Below are 21,952 nucleotides of genomic sequence, written 5' to 3'. Positions count from 1 at the left end.
GATAACCAAGAGGATCAAATGATCATCTGCAATGAAAAGTGCTTTTATAAACTGAAATGCAATCCCATATTCAAATTACATAAAGCGATTCTTTTCAAAACCTTTTATTTTATGGCTTCATAAACCTTTTAGACAGACTCTTCTTTTTTGGAAATTGACACCATTTACAAAATTACTGCAACAAAATTTTCCTACAAAGAGTCTGTCAAAGAGGTTGATAGTATATAATCTACTTTTATGTAGAGACTATTACCCCATTTTACAACTGGTAACTCTAAATCCCAGACAGATAACATGACGGTTGTGTGTTTGAGCTGAAACTAGTTTACAGGCTTCAGATTTCTGCATGGTCCAGCGCATTTCCAACATTTCATACCACCTCTTCCTACTCCAAATCTCATGAGATATATATAGAGAAGACCATGAAAAATAAGCCTCAAGAGGATTTACTGCACAGTTATATAAATATGCATCAAGTTTGGGCCTTTTACGTAAGTATTAGATAGTAGTTGTTCCCCTAACTAGTTCTTCCATAGACCAAGGAACCTCTCTCCCTCTCATATTCTATATGCCAAAGGGAAAACCAACCCATGGTCCACCACCATTATCAGCATTCTTTATTGTTTCTAATTCCAGCTTGGAAACAGAGGCCATGCTGTCTACAGGCTACATGGAAATAAGTGATAGTTTAATTTTAAGCTCAAGTATATATTTGTAACTTAAAATTCTTACTCAATATTCTAATAATCATTACAACATGTCACATTGTGGGAAAGGCACATGTAACTCTTTGATTATAACTATTTTGTTATTTTCCAATCTCTTTGAATTAATCCTAGGATAAATATCAAATTCTCAAATAATGCCAAGATCAAACACATCCAGTGCTATGTCAATGATTACGAAATTTTTTCACAATTGTAGTACATAGATCTCTAGCTTCTTGAATAGAATGTTTTACTTGATATGTTGCTGCTTATAAACTCATTGTCATAACGTGAATGCCATTTATTGTTCAATTATGCTTTCAGAGGTTATACTGGTATAAAAGGCTGCTAGTTTCTATGCTACATTGGTTCAGACAGAAATGTGATTTTGAGAGACCCATATCTTTTCTTCTTATATTTTGTATGTTCTATGTTCTCACATCTTTTGTCTCCTTACTTGTCAATTGTTTCTTCTCTTGTTGCTTTCAATACCTCAGCCAAGTACCAATCTCTCTCTTTTATAGTTTAAGAAAGCAGCTATGTTAGTTTGTGGTGCTACATAACAAACTGCCACAAAATTAAAGGCTACACAACACACATATTTATTATCTCATAGTTCCTATGCATCAGAGGTCTGACCATGGCTTAGCTGGGTCCTCTGCAAGTCTGCAAAGTGCCAACCAGGGCTGGGTTCTCATCTGGATGCTCATTTGGGAAAGAGCTCATTTCATAGCTTTTAAGTTGTTAGATGAATTCACTTCCTGTGTCTGTAAGACTCACAGTAGCTTGTCTCTTCAAAGCCAACAGGAAGAAGAGCAAGCCTCTCAAGTCAGTCTTTTAGAAAGATAGAGTCCTATGTAATGTAATCACTGGAATGACATTCTTTGCCATATTCTGTTGGTTACTGCAAGCCACTGGTCCTACCCAAACTCAAAGGGGAGGAATTATATGAAGCCATAAACACCCAGGAGGTGAGGTTCATGGGGGCTCCCCTAATAGTCTATCAGCCATAGCAATACCAGGTTATCTACTAGGAATTAAATGCAAAGTTAGAGTAATACAGCCATAATGAGAGAACAAAGGGCCTTTGGGAGTTAACTGACACTACTTTTATGACTTACATTTTAATTTCTTTCTGAATCTTGAGCAAGTTTGGGACACTCCAGCTATTCAATATGTGATTTTTAGTTATATGGATGAGTTCTCAAGCCAGAAATCATGACTTTCAAGAAATAATGCTGCTACTTCCTATTTTTCTTTCTTCTCTAGAGAGGTCATAAAAATGCTGGTCAATTTGCTGTCATTCCTACATGAAAAAGGTTTGTTACTGAGTAGGTTGAGTCTATTTCTGTCTGACTACTGTTCAGTTACTAAAGACTGCCTAATCTCCACAGTAGGTCAGAGCTAAGCCTTTGCTATGGTAAAAGTCCCATAACAGTAGGCAAGGTGAAAGTGGATATCTTCCTTCTCTTCTGGCTCCTGGAAAACAGGAAGCTGATCTTCTGAAGCCTTGTGCTGTTCGACTGCCTATAGAATATTTTGATATTGGTAATTAAAAAAAAAACATGTGAAAGTTCTCTGTAGAAAATACTTGTGGTCCTAGATAAACTTGAACAGAATTGCCACCTCTTTTACTATACCCACCAGTCTAGAACTTGTTTAAATTAGTTTCTTCTTCTAGGCATTAAAAGGTCAGATCTCTGTGTCTTCTTTGGTTTCATGAAGTAGAGATCATTGGCATCATTTTTAGTGTGCAAAACTATTATTTTTAGAGAGGGGGGAAGGGGACAGAGAGGAGGGGGCAGAGAGAGAGAATTAAGCAGTCTCTATGATCAGCACAAAGCCCAATGTGGGGCTCGACCTCATGACCCTGAGAACATGACTTGAGCCAAATCAAGAGTCAGATGCTCAACCCACTGAGCCACCCGGGTGCCCCCATGCATATCTATTTTAGACCAAAGCTGATATTAGACTTTAAACCCTTTTTGAGCAGTTGCTCAGAGGACAAGAAATGTATGCAGCAAGTGGAATGACCTTTAGAATTCATTCGAAGAATATCAAATGCCTGCCACTTCTGCCAGCATTCATTACTTTGAAGAATTATTCATCAGATGATGAGTCATCTCTCCCTCTTGTAGACATCATTGGGAACACAAGACAACAACTTTACCTTATGACTAAATCCTATCCGAAAAATAGTATTTCTTATTTTAAATCACAATGCAAATGTTTTTCTCCCCTAGTCAAGCTATTTAATTAGCTTGTGCTTGCTACAACTATGTAAAATGTAATTCCATAGTGTAAACTCAAGATAATAGAAAGTTTCATAGTACAGGAATCTTTAAAACTGCAGCTGGAACAATGAGATTACAAGCAAAGTCAACTGATCTGTAAATAAAGCAGGCGTATTCATTTTTGTATAATTGACTGAGTGTTACACATAAATTATTGTGGTAGAGTGATTACTTGAAATATTGATTTTTCTTCCTTTGCTCCACAAAATACAAGTCACCATTATCAGAGAAAGGGAACATCGTGGCCAAAATGTTTATCACTGATAATGCTTGGTGAGTTGGACCTCAAGTATTCTTTTGAGTGGCCACAAATCTCATCTCTGCCAAGAACCAGTGGGATGAATAAGACCCTGAGTAAGGAGCTAGATTACAACCACACACCTTTCCCCTCTTCTCTGTGGTCACATTTGTATATGCTTCCCAGAGAATGCGGATAAGGCAATGGGCACACAACAGAGACAATTCTGTACCCAAATCACTAACTTGTACTAGATTTACCTTATACATCAGGACAAATGGTGCAGAGGGTGATATAAAACACAAAATAAAATGAAACTTGATTATAAAAATCAACCAAAGTCACTCTCTTGCAAACCTGAGTATGTGACTGTCCCGTTTATAGCCACCACATCTATATCTGATGCTATATCTGAGTAGGCAAAATCATAAATTCTGAAATACACACTTTCAAAAATAGTTGTATTTTTTAAAAGATTTTATTTTTGTTGTTTATTCATGAGGGGGGAGTAGAGGGGGGGGGCAGAGACACAGGCAGAGGGAGAAACAGGCTCCATGCAGGAAGCCCGACGTGGGATTTGATCCTGGGACTCCAGGATCACACCCTGGACTGAAGGCAGCGCTAAACCGCTGAGCCACCTGGGCTGCCCCTTGTTTTTTTTTTTTTTTAAAAGATTTTATTTATTTATTCATGAGAGACACACACACACACAGAGAGGCAGAGACACAGGCAGAGAGAGAAGCAGGCTCCATGCAGGGAGCCTGACGTGGGACTCAATCCCAGGTCTCCAAGATCATGCCCTGGGCTGAATGCAGGCGCTAAACCGCTGAGCCATTCAGGGATCCCTCTCAAAAATAGCTTTAAAAGTGTATAATAGTGGATCTATTTCCTTGAAGATAATGGATATTCACTCAGCTTTAAGAAGCCAGGTAAGATTCTTACTGTCTTCCCATTAAAACTATCTTTTTACTGTATTTCTATTAAGATCACATGTCCTTATGTGTGATTCTGATTTTGCAATTAAGAGATTTGGATAATTTTTTTCCAGTGTTGGCCTTAACATAGTCATAGAGTAAAGTAAATGGTGGTATAGAATCATATATGCTATAAGAACATAAAGACAGGGATGCCTGGGTGGCTCAGCAGTTGAGCATCTGCCTTTGGTTCAGGGCGTGCTCCTGGGGTCCTGGGATGGAGTCCTGTATCAGGATCCTGGTAGGGAGCCTACTTCTCCGTCTGCTCTGTCTCTTTGTCTCTCTGTGTCTCTCATGAACAAATAAATAAAACCTTAAAAAAAAAAAGAACACAAAAACATCGTATTTCATAGGTATTAGGCAGCACCCATCTAAAGAGGACACTCAAATTTATGCTTCTATAAATGTGTAAATTTCTCCAAGTTTTAGTATGTATTGTACATATCACCTTCACTGATTACATACAGAAGAGGTCCATTGTCATACATTTTGAGAGTATTTCTGCTCCAAGGTAGGACTGCCCAAGCTTTGAACTGCGTCAAAAATAAACTCTTCAGATTTTAATTCATTGTTTAATTATAGAAATAAGAGTACAATAAACACCCATACCCCAAGTGCTCAGAAAACTGCAAGCAACTTTGAGTTTTTAAAAAGATGCTTTGCCTTTCAAAAGCAAGCCATATACTTTACAAGGACCATATGAGATCATCTGGAAGAAAGGAAAAATTAAAGAAATTTGTCTTATTGCATCATATTAGGCTTGACAAAGGAAATGTGTGCTTTAAGTATCTAATTAAAAACAAGCCTGGTATAGTAGGTCACCTTCTTCAGTTGTGTGTGTGTCTTGATAATTGCCCTCATGTTCCTAATTAGTTCAGGAGAGCACTGAGTATGAAAATGCATGAGGCAATCCTGACAACAGAAGATATCCTGTGTTAGTTCATAAACTACCTTGGATAACTATAATCAAATTTAATTTTAAATACACATTATAAAGATCACAAAATCCATACAAGAAGGAGAATTCTTGCTTTAACTAGGAGGGATCACTTTTGATAGCAGGAGAAAGCCCCAGAGTGTAGTATAGCAATTAGGAGTGTGGACTGTGAGCCAGACATTGGGATTTGAAATCAGGTTCTACTACATAGCAAGGGTGTGACCCTGACAAGCTTGCTAACCAATATGTGCCTCAGTTTTCTCATAAGTATTATGAGATGTTATCCTGATGTTATCTGAAGTGTTCATTACTTTGATTATTACATACATAATACAGCTAGCCAGCATCTGATAGATAAGTGTTTGCTGTTGCCATACTCATCACTGTCATCATCAGCACTAGCTGCTCCAAAGTTCAACCAGTTATCCTGCATGTCCCTCACACTCCAGCATCAGGCAGAGAGGATGGCCTGGGGGCAGTTCCCCTTCTACCAAAGAGAACCAATGAGCCATGCTGTCATAGCCTTTGCTTTTTCTTTGGAACTACCCTCTTTCCATTCTGGGAAATAAAGATTTTTTTTTTTTGCATCTGTGTCCATTCCTCTTAGATTGAAACTTTACAGACCACAGTAATTGTTGTTTTTTAATTGAGATGTGATTCATATACCATGAAATCCACTCTTTTACAGTATACACTTCAGTGGTTCTTAGTATATTATGCAACCATCACTACTATCTGATTGCAGAACAATTTTACTGCCCCCATGAATCTTGAAGCTACTGCAAAATAAATTTTTTATTCAGTATATATACTAGGGATTCAGTTCCATTATCATTCCACCTAAGTGTATCACTGTGGGAAAGACCACTGGCTTCTCACTCTAAAATGTTTTCTCCCTTCCTCTTTAAACTGGGTATATAGCCAGCCGCCCAGTATAAAGACTGCCAGACCCGGGGCACCAGGGGGCTCAGTCAGTTAAGTGTTTAAGCATCTGCCTTTGGCTCAGGTCATGATCCCAGGGTCCTGGGATCTAGCTTCACATCTGGCTCCCCGCTCAGGGGAGAGCCTGCTTCTCTCTCTCCCTTTGCTGCTCCCCCTACTTGTGCTCTCTTTCTCTGTCAGATAAATAAATTCTTAAAAAAAAAAAAAAAAAAAAAAGACTACATGACCCTGAATCCCCTGCACCTAGGCATGGCTATGTAGCTAAGTTCATGCCAGGGAGCTAGCAATTCAGAGGAAATACAAAGTGGTAGCTTCTGGAAAAGCTGTGGGGAGCCAGCCGGTATATACCCTTTCTCCATTAGCACGTTATTTTTTGTCCCTTCCTCCATCTTATTGCCTGAATGATGAGTGACTGGAGCTCTGGGAGCCATTTCTGGATCACAAGACATCCTCAAGATTAGGAGGCAGAGGCTAAGATGATTTAGGAGAACAATGGAAGGAGCCTGGGTCGCTAGCACCTCTGTTCATACTGGCCCTGAAATATCTTCCCTGGAAAATTTCTTTCACATAGAAGAGAAGCAAATGTATGTGCTTATCCCACCATTTGGGGATGTTCAAGGCATACGCAGTGGATCCCAAATTCCCACCGGTGGCATAAATTTTGAATTGCCAAGAAGGTAAGCACTCAATAAGCTAAGACCATTTTTGTTGCTCTTTGTAAGTATTACATCAAATTGGAGTTCAGCACAGAACACCAACCATTGTTTGCAGCAACTTATTTAATACAGCTCCCTAGGTATATTCTCCACACACTCATTCACTCATACTGTGGAACTAATACGTAATACATGAAGATTAATTGTCTCTGTAGAAACTTGGAACACCAACCAGCAATGGTAACGAGTCATACTTGCAAACCAATCTACTTAAATTGTACTTTCACACTGGAGACAAGCAGCCATCTGAACATACATCCACTCAAAGCCATTAAAGAGCAATGGACTGTGCAAAGCAATAATCCTACGAGGGAATCTAATTCAAACTAAAATAAAGTCACCTGAAATTTAGTGTGTTCAGCAGCTCCTTTGAACCTGCTTCATATATAATCAAGTCCAACCCTTAAAAAAAAAAAAACCAAAATAAATCAAGTAGTATTTCTAAAGACTTTGCTATTAAAAGGATGAGGTATTCTAAAACAATACTCATAATCTTACTACTCTGCCACTACCCTGATGATCTTATTCAAAAAGAAAACATTTCAAGTTTTAATTCTAATACGGTTAGAATTAAAGTGTTGATAGCCTAAACTCCTAGAGAGTAAGGACCATTTAACTCAGCTTTATGTTCCCTGGTAGCACCTAGATGAGTATGTTAAATATAGTAGATACTCAATTAATGGTTGCTGAGATGAATTTGTATTTTTCAAATGTGCATTGCTGTATTCTTTAAAGTGACAAATCAGTTTTGTGACCTTGAGAAAGTTACTTTTCTTTTTCATTTCTTCACCTGTTAGAAGGGGATAGCATCCTCTTCCTAAGATTAATGAGGTATGTGTAGGCAAAGTGCTTTAGGCAGCACCTGATACAGAAGGTGTAGACAATAAATGATAGTTGATATTCTCATTAATGTTATTTTTTTTGTCATTGTGTCACTATTATTATTACTCTGCTTAAGATTCTATTCTGTGTGCTGGGAAAAGTATTATAAAACATAGTCCTTACTAAAAAAATATCCAAAGCAGATGGTCTATACATATGAAAAGATAAGTGGAGATGCAAAGTAGGAGGGGTTCTATGACCAATGGACAATATTCTTGGGATAGGATCCCAGAATTAACTCCTAGTCTGAATTTTCTGATTGCCTTGTACTCCAAACCGCCACTTGCCTTTCCCCTCCCCACTGTCCCTCCACTATACCCACTGAGATTTTATGATTTCCTGCTTTTTTTCCCCAGATTTGCACTAATATTCCCCTGTGGGCAGACCATTCCTGCAGATTAAGATCCTGACAATAGCCTGTCCTGAGGCCTGAGCCAAGGACTCTCCACAGCTTCATAAAGTCTTCTGGGCAGCCTGAGAAGATAGGGCCCCAGCTGGTCCCAAAAGCAAAGATCATGAATGCTTAGGAGTTCACAGAGACAAGCCTATCTTGAGAGCCGGTTTCCTGGAGCAAGTGAGACTTGAGTTGAGTTAATAAAGAAAAGTCTAGAGAAGAGGGAACAAGGACATGCCAGGCAGAAGAGGCCCTATGAGCAAAGCAATGAGCTGATAATTGCATATGGGAACAAATTGTGGTGTTGACAAGCTGCAGTGAAGAAAGTCTAAATGGACGTTGTCAGAAGCAAAGTTGAAGATCAACAGGAACCATACTAAGGGGTTTTGGCATTAAGCTGTGTGTGAGGAACTCAGCTTTCTTGAACTATATAATTGGCTTTGACATACAAGTACTCATTACATGAAGAGCAAAGTGGAACTTTTGAAATATGTTAGTAGTGGTACATGTAGAATGCACAGGCAGACTGTGGGTATTTATTGAGATTGGGGAAGGAAGGTGAATCTATTATAGCTGGGAAGATCTGACTCTAGAAACACAAAACTGGTTCTGACATGAAAGCGACCTTGAGTAGTCATCAAAAAATATCACCAAATAGCAACTGTGAGGAATTTGAAGTTTCCATCAAATATCTAATTTGAAACACAGTATTCTAGAGCTGCAAAGACATCCAGAGTATATTTTATCTTAAAGGTCAGGAAAATGAGGTTGAGGAAGACATATGACTTGCCTCAAGTCTCATGGCTAGTTGGAAATAAAGCCTCAACCCAACAACACAAGCCCTCCTCAGGTTTTAGGCTCTGTAAGTGACACTTTTACAACAAATCCCACATTTTTAGTTTTGGTAAAACAATTTAACTGTAGATAAAGATATTTTCACTTAGCAGAAGCTACATATTTATATTTAAGTAATATAAATAACAGATCTTTATTTTTTGGGTATTCGTTTTGCTCTTGTGTCAACATCGAGTTGAAATCAAACTTAAAGTAACACAACGGAAAACGAAAATGTGTTCCTTCCAAAACTTTTGAGTAATAATGCTTTTTTTTTAAGCTGAACAAAAACATGACCTTCTTCTTACTTAGAAGTTCCTATTAACGAAGGTAAAATGGTATACAGAATTTTAAAATCAACATTTAGAGATTACAGCTATTCAACAATATCATGCTAGTAAATAATGTTCTTTTAATGTTTGCTTCCTTGGTCAGCTCAATTATAAACTCAGTTTAAGGGGTGCCTGGGTGGCTCAGCACTTGAGGATCTGCCTTCGGCTCTGGTTGTTAACCCCCGGGGCCCGGGATTGAGTACCGCACTGGGCTTCCCACATGGAGCCTCCTTCTCCCTCTGCCTATGTCTCTGCCTCTCTCTCTGTGTCTCTTATGAATAAATAAATTAAAAAAAAATAAAATAAACTCAGTTTAAAGGCCTACATTTCTACCTACTTGGAAATAGCAGCATCGACTCTAAAAAAAATCATGTCTCTCCAATTAGAAGATCATATAAACTCTAAGAGGATGTTATGCATCAAAAGGTCATTTGGCCCCTGCCTGCACCCCACAGTACTCTGTCATATTTTCTTAAATTCAAGTAATAGAATTTGGACTCTCAGTTACAAGACTCCATTAGGCTGTCCTCTGACCGCTCCGATTCTACTCAGCACTTCCCTGTGCAGATGTCTGGTGCCAAGGGACCTTGTCCAGCTGCTGGCGGCATGGGCAACTACCCTTCGTAGCCGCCTTCATCCACTGATGGACAGCACCTCCACCCTCCACGCACAGCTCAGTCATCAACACCCGTTAGAGACAGGCATTGAAACTCTTCATACCTTCTGACAGCTTCAGCACCACCTTAAGAGGCAGCTAAAGAACTTCTTTGAAAGTTGTCTTTTCATGAGATGAATTGGCTCTTTATATTAAGGAAGCAATAAATTATTCCTTGGTGCCCCAAGTGATTTTCTGCAGAGCAATTTAAATCACAGCCCCTGGTTAGTTTATGCTTTTTCGTGAAGTTCCAAAGTCAAGCAGCAAAGAGTCGGCTCCTCACATTTATAACTGTTACTCAAGATATTTGATATTAATTTCAAAGTACTCTGGCTTGCTTTAGGATAACTGTAAGTGGACACTATCTCAGGAATTTACCAGTTTACAGGAACAACATTGGAGTGACCTAGGGAAAATTGGTTTAATACTGAAATTTCACCAGTACTGACAAAGTTTCTTGGGGAAGGATCTCACAGTGTGAAACCTGAAAATGTACTTGAGCAGAGTCCTAAAATTCACACATGTTATTTATAATTTTCTAACTGATGTTAAATTTTTTTAACATTTTATTTGAGAGATTGTTTAGTCTTAAAAATCTGCTCACATGAGAGTTGGGATTTTTAATGCTTCACATTGTATTACTTCTAATGTCTTTGAGATAATTACTCCTGATATCTATTTGTTGTTTGGAATCCTAGCAGGTGGTGGATATCTTATAAACAACAGATAGAAACTATATAAGCTGTAAGGAAATTAAAAATTGAGAAAGAAAAAAAATCTTCCCCCCCCCAGGATAATTTTTTTTTTCAGTTAATTCCAAAGGTTAAGTGTAAAGAAATAGTCCCTCTCCTTAAATACTGAGATTCATCATCCTGACATTATTTACTAGAGTTGCAGTTCATGAACTGATAGGAGGTCCCATGATTTTGTATTCTGTTGTCAGACATTTGACTACTCCTTAATTATGCTATGAGGCAAAAATGTGAATAGTGTATATATTAAATCTTGGGCACTGAGCTTTGTCACTTATGTCTCAATGATTGCCAATTCAACCACTGCTAATAAAAACAGGATTCATTTTGTACTGACTTCTGTCAGACATTATCCTAAAGGTTTTATTATGCATGTATTTTAAAATATTCTAAACATAAAAAGTGCAGGGAATAATAAAGTAAACTTTTTTGCAACCACTAGCCATTTAAACACATATTAACATCTTACCATATTCTTTTTTTGAGAAATAAAATATTATAGATATGGTTAAAGTATACCATGCACATGTTCCCAACCTGATCCCATTCTTTACTCTCTATGCAGAAAGTAACCAACATTACAAAGTTGAGGCACATTTTTCCCACCCTTGTTTTTATACATAATCATTTTCTCTAAACATTATTTAATAAATATTTATGTGATACTAAAATTAATATAAATTGTATATTATAAAATAGTATCATTTTCCCCTCAACATTATATTTTTGAGATTGATCCAACACATATAGATCTAGTTATTTATTTTAACTGCTTCTCTAGTGTTTTATTTTGTGAATAAACCACAAGTAGTTTATCCATTTACCTTCTAATGAATATTTAAGGTTTTCTTTCAATTTTAGGCTATAACATTCAATACTTTGTTGAACATCTGTGTGTTTCTCTAGGGTAGATTTCTAAAATGAGATTGGTGGGATTTAGGATACGCATATACTCAACTTTATAGACATTGGAAGTTGCTCTTTTAAAGTGGCTATACTGATCTGTACCCCAACAGCAATATAGGAGTGGTTCTCACTATTTCTTCCTCACTAATACTGCCTTTGTCAGTTCTTTTAATTTTTTACCAATATGATGGGTATCAAATGCTGTATCTTGTTTTCATTTGTATATCCCTGATGGGTGGTAATATTGAATATATATGTATAGCACGCCATTATTAACATGCCATTAATAAGCTATTCATCTTTGACTTTTTCAATGATATCCCATTTAGATTTTATATCTTTTTCAGAGTTTTGTTCTTATAGTTTTATTACAATTATGAGTGGTATCTTTCAAAAATTACATTTCCAATGGTCATTACCACTGCAAAATGGAGTTATTATTGCCTATCTCAGGTTGTCCTGAGAAATTTGTATAAAATGCCTAGTAAGGTGCTTACTAGAAACCAAATCTAGTCCCTCACTAAGTTTTTGTGGAATAAAGAGAAGAAGGAGTTAACATTTACTTGCAAATGCACACACTCAAGGTGGCACACAGCTTCATAAAGCCTTATTGATTAGTGACCAACACCTTTTTTTTTTTAAAGATTTATTTATTTATTTATTTATGATAGAGAGAGAGAGAGAGAGAGAAGCAGAGACACAGGCAGAGGGAGAAGCAGGCTCCATCCCGGGAGCCCGACGTGGGATTCGATCCCCGGTCTCCAGGATGGCGCCCTGGGCCAAAGGCAGGCGCTAAACCGCTGTGCCACCCAGGGATCCTTTTTTTTTTTTTTTTTTTTTAAAGATTTATTTATTTATTTATTTATGATAGACAGAGAGAGAGAGAGAGAAGCAGAGACACAGGCAGAGGGAGACAACACCTTTTTTATTAACTGATTTTACGCAGAGAAGAAATGTGCAGTGATACTGAAGAGCCAGGTGTTTTAAAAGTGGAAGTGCATTCCAATTCAATCTGTGATTTTTGCGGCACACTTATAGGTGTAACTTGAATTGGCTATCCTTTGGGAAAATATACTGAGACAGGAAGACAAGATTTGGTTTCTAGTACATTTGCTACTTCAAGTTATATAATATGATATCACCGAGAAAAAATCAGAACACCCTGCAAAGTATATATAATATGTCACCCTGTGAGGGTTTTAAATATTTTATTTGCCTGCATTTGCAAGACTTATCTAATGCATTCTGACTCTACTGATCATGAAGCATTGGGGAAAAAAATACTTTAAACTTTAGTATATGAATATTTTATATGACTTCACATTTTCTGATTATTGTTTGGTATCCTAAACTAGTACTCTCCATCATTTCTACATTTCTGTGAGAGCAGAGGAAGCTAGGAGAAGGCCAAATATGCATCAAGCAGAATTGTAGTTTTGGGAAAAGACAACTCTTTCCAGGGTGGGCAGAGTCAGTTCAGGTAGGAAGATGCTAGTGAGAGATGAACAAAGCGAGTCACAGCTCACATTCAGTAACTTAAATGCTTTCGGCACATGGTCACTTCCTTGTGTTTATGTCCCCTAAATACTCAAAAAATAGCAGCCAGTGTAGAAGTACAATTAAGCAAATTAAGTTATTATCTTCAGATGTTAGCAGTTAAATTCCACTGTTTCCTTTCCCTTGGCAGGTTGGGGAGGAGGCTGGTGAACACCTAGGGAACATATGGAAATGGTTATATTCCATTTTATGTAAGTGTTTATGTGTTGGTTGAACTCATTTTTCAGTTCATAGAAATAATACTTGTCCCCACCAGTTCCCCCACCCCAACAAGGAAGAAAAAATAATTTACTTTGAAGCAGAACCGATTTTAATCAATTGTATTTTTTATTTCAGTTGAGTTTCGGAGAATTACTGACTTGACCTTAAAAACAAACTCCCTTTTCACATATGACTATTTAAAAAAAAGGGGGGGTCTTTTTGAGGATCCCTCCTGAAACTCACCTCTATTTTAGCAGTCATTAAACGAACACTCTATTGAAATAACTGATGATTTATTTTATAATAAATTATTATTAAATAAGAAATTACTTAAATGATTTCCATTTTCTACCGAGGTACAAGAATGGCTTAAATAACTACTTTGTGAACCACAAAGTTACAGGCAGATTGGGGTTTGCACTAAATTACATACTGAAGGAAATCTCATTCTGTAGTGAATTTCATGTTAATTATCATCATAATTTTGTATCCAGCTGACAACCAAAGCCAACATGACCTGTTTCCCAACTATTCCAATAATGAATAACAGTCTTTGACAAACATCCTATTTCTGCAAACAATGCAAATCACATACATGCAGAGTTTCAGACAATGATTAGAAGTTTAGTTGCCCTGCTGTGGATTCAAGACAAATGGCTCCCTTACACTGCTTTTCAAAGTGAACCCATGGAATTAGCCCTTGGAGAGAAAGCTAACTAGAAAGTTTTCCTAATGCAATGTAAAAGTCAATTTGTGCCAAAGGCCCTAGTTGAGGAAGTGTTATTTAAGGTCAAAAATGACCGAAAGAAGCTTTTAGGTAAAAGAGTTCCACAAATAAGTTATAAGTCAGGCTGTTCTGGTTCTCAAAAATTATTTGCAAGAATAAAGAAAGGGCAGGAGAGAAGAAAAATTAAAGACTTAAAATGAGGATAGCAATCATTTTACCCAACAGTGTGACAATGTGTTTCTTACATCTCATGCCACTTGTGTCCAAAATGTTATACATATTGGGGATAAGTTTATTACTTACACAACTATAAATTTTCAATCTATTTGCATTCATATTCTTTGTTGCAAACCTGCATATGGCTTGAAAAAACATCATGGAAGATAATCCCAAATGTTCTTTCATCACCTCATTAAAAGCTGAAATCATTCATACCATTTTAATAATAATATTTTGCATTTAGAAGGATCTTCACATTTAGTTTTTTAAAGATTTTATTTATTATTTATTTTAGAGATAGAAAGAGCAAGGGGAGGGGACAAGCAGATTTCATGCTGCATACAGAGCCCAATGCAGAGCTCCATCCCAGGACCCTGAGATCATGACCTGAGCTGAAATCAAGAGTTAGATAGTTAATTGAGCCACCCCAGTGCCCCAGATTTTCATTTTATAGGGCCCTTTTCATGCATAGCCTGTAATGGAATTCTTACCATGCTTTCAATATAAAAATGCTAACAATTGGGCCAGAGAGAATAGTCATGATAGGTTTTCTCCATCAACACTTGGCACAACCAAGTATTTATCATATGCAAGTGCAGGGGTGGGTGCTAGGGAGGTGAGAGTGAACATGCATCCTGATCTCAAGAAGCAGAGCTGCTAATCAGGTAAGAGCAGTGAAATATGAGCATGACTGTCACTGGGCTACTAAAGGAGGACTTGTTAGCAGACAGAACTGGACAAACAGATTATGGCTCAGCTGTTTTTCCTCTCACCCACTTGCCTGTGTGAAGTGGTTTTTGTGACCTATACCAGGAAGTTTTCTCATCGATGATTCCCCCATTGTCCTGCAGAGCTTCCTCACAATGTAGTAGAAACTTAATTTATATAAGCCACAAAAGGAGTTTCAGTGTTCTGGCTATTGATAGAAGTAGCAATTCACGTTTGAACTCTTCCCCTTAAACAAACACAAACACTGCGGTGATTCATCTTTTAATGTTATTTAGAAAATCAAGTTACACTTTAAAATTTTTATATCTTAGGGGCCAAAAGAAGTCCTCAGATAGAGAGATACATCCTCCAAAGAAATTGTTAGAATTTCATAAATTTGTTCGAAACTGGATCAGCTTCTGGTATTCAGGAAGCTTTGATCTTTTCTCTTCCCTACCATTTTCTTATACAACCCCAGTTCTGACTAGTTGTGCTGGTAAGTAATTCCTCTGTCAGGTTAAATGCCTCCACTCTCTCAATTACTTGTGACCCCAGTGGATTTGAGAAAACTCTGCAGCATGAACAGTTTCCATTATGATGTAAATCAATATTATAATATGTAACAATAATGTTTGTGAAAACTCTCAATGCTTGCCAAGTGACAAAAATTGTTTTTAGTGGCACCACTATGACAATTCCATTATGGCCATAATTAGTTCATATTATTCAATTTCCTTTTTGGTATAAATTATGTAATAATTAGACTTGCTCATGAGGTTTGCATATGGTATCCATGTAGCAGTACTTACCAGGACTTTTCATAAACCAAATCCAAAGTGAGCTAACATATCTCAGATTTTGCATAACATCAAATGGAACAAAATTAAAACATAATTACAAGATAATGTTCTGAGAAAGAAGTAATAAAACTTAGGTGGCAATGTGTATACCATAGTAGATCACACAAAAAAGCCTTGAGCAGACAATAAAAGTTTAAAAGGCAGGCTCTGCATTTTCTGAGTTTACTGAGAAATATATGTGTATCTGCATGAACCATCTGAAAATTAATTATTGTACCCTTGGGAACCTTTACCACTGTTCCTGCCCACACTTGGGGCACAAGCTTTGAGAAGAATGTGAATGTCTGTCCAGGAGAAGATGGTGGTCATGAGTGGCCACCATGAGAACTGATTTACTTAGTATTTAAAAGAGAAGTTTATGAGATAAATGTGCTCAAAAGAACCTCTTGAGAGAGGCTGTAAGGAGGCAGGGTAGAGGAGGTAGAAATAAAGCCACTTGCATGTTTGCTTTGAACATGTTCTAAATCAGTATTTTCTGAGTACACAAGAAATCCACTGGGCTCCTTTAATTCTACCGTGAGCACTTCCTAGCACAAGCTCATCACCATGAAGAGCCACACTTGAAACTTTCAGAAGTTATCCTTCCAATTCTCACAATAAAGTACAAATCACAAATAATGGCTTGATTCACAGTTATAGAGAACCCTGAATCCTGACATCTCTGTTCAACTGTGCTACTTGTTTTCATTTCAGAGCTCATTTTGGAGACTTTCAATTTTCTGCTTTTTTTTTTTTTTCAAAACCACCACCAGAGAAACAAACTTTCATAAAATAAATATGACTAACACTTTGAAGTAAAAATATCCACAAAGAAACCAGTATGGGAAGATGGTGGAATTTCCATTGACTCATAAAACAATTTACATATAAAGCTCCTTTTTTCTTCACTCATTTAAATTATTACCATTTCTTGTTCCAACGCGCTGGCAAAACATCAGTTATTTTCATGTGAATCCTTCACAGGCTGCCCCAAACCAACCAACACTCCAGTGAAAGGTTTGCAGCTTGCCAGACCCAGGAAAGGGTAGAAAGTTGACCCACATATTCTGTCTACTGAACTATCACGTTGCTTCCCTCTTGTCATGGACATGAGGAAATACCATCCAAACCTCTTCACATTTGCTAAAACCAACCATCACCACGAGTCAGAATTAGCGACTTGAACTTCAGTGTTTCTAAGAATAAAGAAAAGAGGCACTCTACCGGGTCTTCAGTTTTGTGACTATTCAAGAGGTCAGACAGGAAATCTTCATGAAGGCTCTCTCTCCGAATTAGCGTAAATTCCCTCAGGAAAACAGCCCCCTGGCTTTGGTCTCCGCACACCTAGGGAGATAAGATAGCCAATTAAGCCTTCAGACAGAGCCTGGAGGGAGGGGACACTGAGGAATGAGTCTCTGAGTTGAAGAAACTTCTTGGATTCATTTCAAGTCCGATTAGAGCAATCAAAAACAACGCACGCAAATACATATTAATGCGAGAGCCACTAGAATATTCTGGCATGTGGCTCCTTGGATGGATGCCAGGAAAGTCCACTGCTAAGTTGGCACCTCTTAATTGCCTGGTGTACTATGCCAAAATTCAGAGATTGTAAACTATCTTTGAGGCCAAATCAAGCGTAGATTTATTCTCTTGGGCTACCCCTCTGTATGTGGCACCCAGGTACCTCAGACCCACAGGGATCTATCCCTAGTCCCATAGATATGAGCATCTAGGTGGACCCTGATGTTCTATTAAATTATCTATGAGGTAAGGAGAAGCTGGCAGAAGCCCATAACTGACTTCCCGAATTATTCAAGTACTTTAGAACCAGATGCACTTTAGCTACTCTGGAGGAAGGTACTGGAGAACTTTTATCTGGATCTTATCACATACCAGGTTCTTTACACATGTTATCTTGCAGCAGCCCCAGGAGGTGTCTGTTACTAGCCACACTTTGCAAATTAGGAACTGGCAACAGGGTTTCAGGAATTTGGCAAGTTAGTAAGTGTTGAAAGGAGGACTCAGATACAGGTCTGACTCCAAAACCTCTTTCTTTTTATTATCACATTGTTCTACTGAGCTCCTCAAACCTCTGGCGGAGAACAAATTGTTAAGTAACTACTACATATGCAAGGGTCAGTGAATTTACCCAGGCCTCCCACTACCTCTCTGAACCTCAGTTTACTCGTTGTATGGAGTAAACTGGAATGATATTAGCATGAGTGGGCTGCTGAGAAGACAGGAGATAATACATGTAAGGTGCAGAGTACAGCGACTTACCTAGAGGAAGCATTCAACAGATAACAGCCACAGTTATTATCAAAAGCACATTCTACTCAAGGAACAATTAAAAATTTAAGCTTTTAACATACATGAAATTCTTTGACCATATTTATAATATCTGTAATGGATATTATAAATGGGTGTTGTATTATCTTCCTATTAGTTTAACATTTAATTTTTAAACATTTTCAGTTTTATACCTCTTTTATGGTATCGGTAATGTCATTAGGAATATGTGGGTGTTCATGATATTACTTTATGCCTTCTTCAATGTCTCTAATAATTCATAATAAATTAAAATAATTTTAATCCCTAAACACTTTGGAAAGGAATAGAATTTTCTGTAATTTATATCTAAATGGCCTCTGTTATAGACAACACAGTATCATGGAGGTAGACAGAATCTTGGGCCCCTTTACTCTCTAGTCTCCTACCTGTGACTATATCATTCAACATGGCAAAGGGACTTTGCAGATATAATTAAGTTTACTTATGAGCAGACTTCAAAATAGGGTTGTATCCTGGATAATCCAAGTGGGCCCAATGCAATCATCGGAGTCCTTCAAACAGAACATCCTGGCTGAGGGCAGGAGAGAAAGTCAAAAAGCTTCAAAGTGTGACAAGGACTTGACCTGCCATTTTTGGCTTGAAGACCAAGGGGGGGGGGGGGATCCCTGGGTGGCGCAGCGGTTTGGCGCCTGCCTTTGGCCCAGGGCGCGATCCTGGAGACCCGGGATCGAATCCCACGTCGGGCTCCCGGTGCATGGAGCCTGCTTCTCCCTCTGCCTGTGTCTCTGCCTCTCTCTCTCTCTCTGTGGCTATCATAAGTAAATAAAAATTTAAAAAAAAAAAAGAAAAAAAAAAAAAAAGACCAAGGGGGGGCATGTGGGAAGCTTGAGAGGAAAATATGTTTTGCCAACAACGGAGAGCTTGAAAGAGGACCTTTGCCCTAGTAGAGATTTGGCCAATAGTTAGATTTTAGCCCAGTGGGACTCTAACTAGGGAATCCAGCCATGCCTGCCAGACTTCTGACCTATCGAAATTTTGAGATAATACTTATGTACTGTTTTCAGCCATTAAATCTGTGGTAATTTGTTATGGCAGCAATAGAAAATGGATATTGATATTGATATTTATCAAGAGGCACAGTCAATGAGAGGTTATTTTATTACTTTTCCTGCATGGCTTCATAAGAATTAACCAGTACTGAACAAGGAGAGGTAGAATTACAGACGAATTCTTAGAAATGTAACCTTCTGGTTAACCTAACTTATTCCTGTTACCCTTAAAATTAAATTTCTCATTTCTTTTCTCATCAGAGTCAGTCATTCCTTGAGTCTGTACCTACATACACTTCAAAACCTGTCTTGACCCTGAAACTTCCCTGATCAGGGAAGCTTTCAGGGGTTCTCCACTTCGTGTCAGGTGCATTTCAAATTCATGGGTCTGGTGCTCAGGACTACTCACAGCCTTTCAAGCTCTAGATAAAGAATAGCCACACTTCTGCAACTTTTTCTCAAAAAGATCAGAACCTGAGTTTAAAGTGACCTAGAATTGGTTTATTTTAATGTCACTGTTTTCAAAAGAACTGATGTATGGCTGATTGCTACTAAAGTTCAGATTTCATTAATCATTTCTCCAACAATCCTAGGCTATTGTGAATTCTAACACCAATATGCAAAATGGTGGCCACTTTGTCATGCAATGTCATAGTTTTTAAAAGCTCAAATCTGAAGAGACTAATCAACTTATGTGCATTTTCTTTGGGAGAACTTTTGTGCCTGTAAAAGACATGTTTCTTTTGTTAAACTGATTAAAGAAAGAGGCAAAATAACTAAAATATCCTCCAAAAGACAAAGTGAGGTGTCAAACATAAAGACTGAATATGCAATGCTATAAAAAGAAAGTAAAATCACTTTATCCATTTGGTTTATACTTTAATTCTCAATCATAACTGCATATGTGTTTTCAAAAGCATTTCTGCCTGTTTGTATTTCCCAAGAATATTGACATTTGTAAGACTCACAATTCTTACCAAGATACTCAAGTTCCCCAATACTTTTCTGTGATACCAAGGCAGAAGGTCTTAATTAAACTAAAATTCAATTTAATATTGGGAATAGATAAGAACATACAAGCTAGATAAATGTAATTATAACCATTTTCTCCCTATAGATATCTTGTGCATATCTGTTTCTAATTTAACTTCTATTCATGAACACTATTACTAATTAGGCAATGTAAAGTACCCAAATTAATTTGGTCATTATTAAGTTAGTTTTAAATATCTGTATCTAGGGATGCCTGGGTGGCTCAGCGGTTGAGCATCTGCCTTTGGCTCAGGTTATGAACCCGCAATCATGGGATCGAGTCCCACATGGGCTCTCTCCATGGAGCGTGCTTCACCCTCCACCTCTGTCTCTGCCTCTCTCTCTGTCTCTCATGAATAAATAAAATCTTTAAAAAATTTTTTTTAAAAAATCTGTATCTATCAAACCATGAATAATAATTATTATATTCTGTGTGAATATAATGAGATACATAAATATATAAAGATATGTAAATATGTAACTCTTACACTTCTATTTCAAGCTGATTTTTAAAATGATTATTTAAATCCAAAGTAGCGGGATGCCTGAGTGGATCAGTGGTGAGCATCTACCTTCCCCTTGGGTCGTGATCCCAGGGTTCTGGGATCAAGTTCCCCCATTGGGCTCCCTGTGGGAGCCTGCTTCTCCCTCTGCCTGTCTCTGCCTCCCTGTGTCTCTCAGGAATAAATAAAACCTTTAAAAATCAATCAATCAATCCAATGTAGTATCTTTTACTCATTTTTTTTTCATTCACTCATATGTACACATATTTACTCAAGTGCCAGGAGCTTTATTAAATAGGACATATTTCTTCCTTTCAGAGCACTCTCTTCTAACGAGTACATGGATATGACAGTCTACTAGACGCTCACCAAAAGCTACCATCTTTTCACCATCACCTAGAGCATCACCTAGAGCACATTTCCTAGCCTCCTTTGCAGTTAGAAGTGACCAAGAGTGAGTTTTAGCTGGTAAAAGTGATAGGTGAAACTCTAGGCCTGGCCATAAAAATCTCCCACATTCCTTCCTCCAGGATCTCTTGCCCTCAGGTCTGTCTGGAATGGAGACAGCCTCAGGGAAACCTTGACATCAATGGTTAAAGGTGTAAGAGGTTCCATTAGGCTGGCTCCCTGAATGACTATACCCAGGAAGGCCAGCCCATGACCTGTTCACTTACCTAACATTGTAAAATGATCAAAAAGTAACAGTCCACTGTGTTGGAATGTGTCCCTGTTAGAGACTATTTGTTACTATGGCAAACAGTGCTCTAATTAATACAATGAAAATTTCTTGGAAAGCAGAGGATGCCAGAGAATACAGAGCAAGGGTGATTACCTCTCCCAAGAAGGATTATGAAAGACTTTAAAGTGAGTTTAAAAGAAGAGTGGGGATTTATTACTTGCTGGACAAGAGGAATGGGAGTAGGGAAGTGAAGATTCTTGTTTTAGGAAGAGGGAAGAGGGGTTAAAGTTGAGATACCTTGTTTTATTTGTGTTTTAAGTAATTTAGCATGGCACGAGTGTGGGGGTACATGAGGCCACAGGATGGGGACAGATGTTGTATAATGCTCTGGGGCCGGGTTATGAATTGTGCTCACTTAAAGATGGTAGCGGCCAGTCTTGCTGGGGCTTATGAGTCTGGAAGTGCAATCTGGTGGCTCTGAGGAGGTAAGACCAGAGATGACGTGACTAGTCTCAGATCACTGCAATTATTCTGATGAGACTCATGAAGATGTGAGAAGAGAGGAAAAGACGAGAAGATTTGG

At 37.9% G+C, this 21,952-nt stretch overlaps 1 protein-coding gene across 3 annotated transcripts in view; it reads right to left on the bottom strand.

Moving 5' to 3' along the window:
• ADAMTSL1 (ADAMTS like 1) overlaps window positions 1-21,952 on the bottom strand; it is an 872,407-nt gene that overhangs the window by 607,692 nt on the left and 242,763 nt on the right. For all 3 annotated transcript variants that reach the window (XM_072841474.1, XM_072841475.1, XM_072841477.1), the window contains exon 2: window positions 17,039-17,158. In XM_072841474.1, the coding sequence (XP_072697575.1) occupies window positions 17,039-17,158 (120 nt within the window). The remainder of the gene's footprint in view (window positions 1-17,038; window positions 17,159-21,952) is intronic.

This window comes from Canis lupus, chromosome 10 (assembly GCF_048164855.1).
Source record: "Canis lupus baileyi chromosome 10, mCanLup2.hap1, whole genome shotgun sequence".
In the NCBI taxonomy this organism is placed as follows: Eukaryota; Metazoa; Chordata; class Mammalia; order Carnivora; family Canidae; genus Canis; species Canis lupus.
Note: the sequence above shows the minus strand (reverse complement) of the source record. Positions and strands in the feature narration are given on the sequence as shown.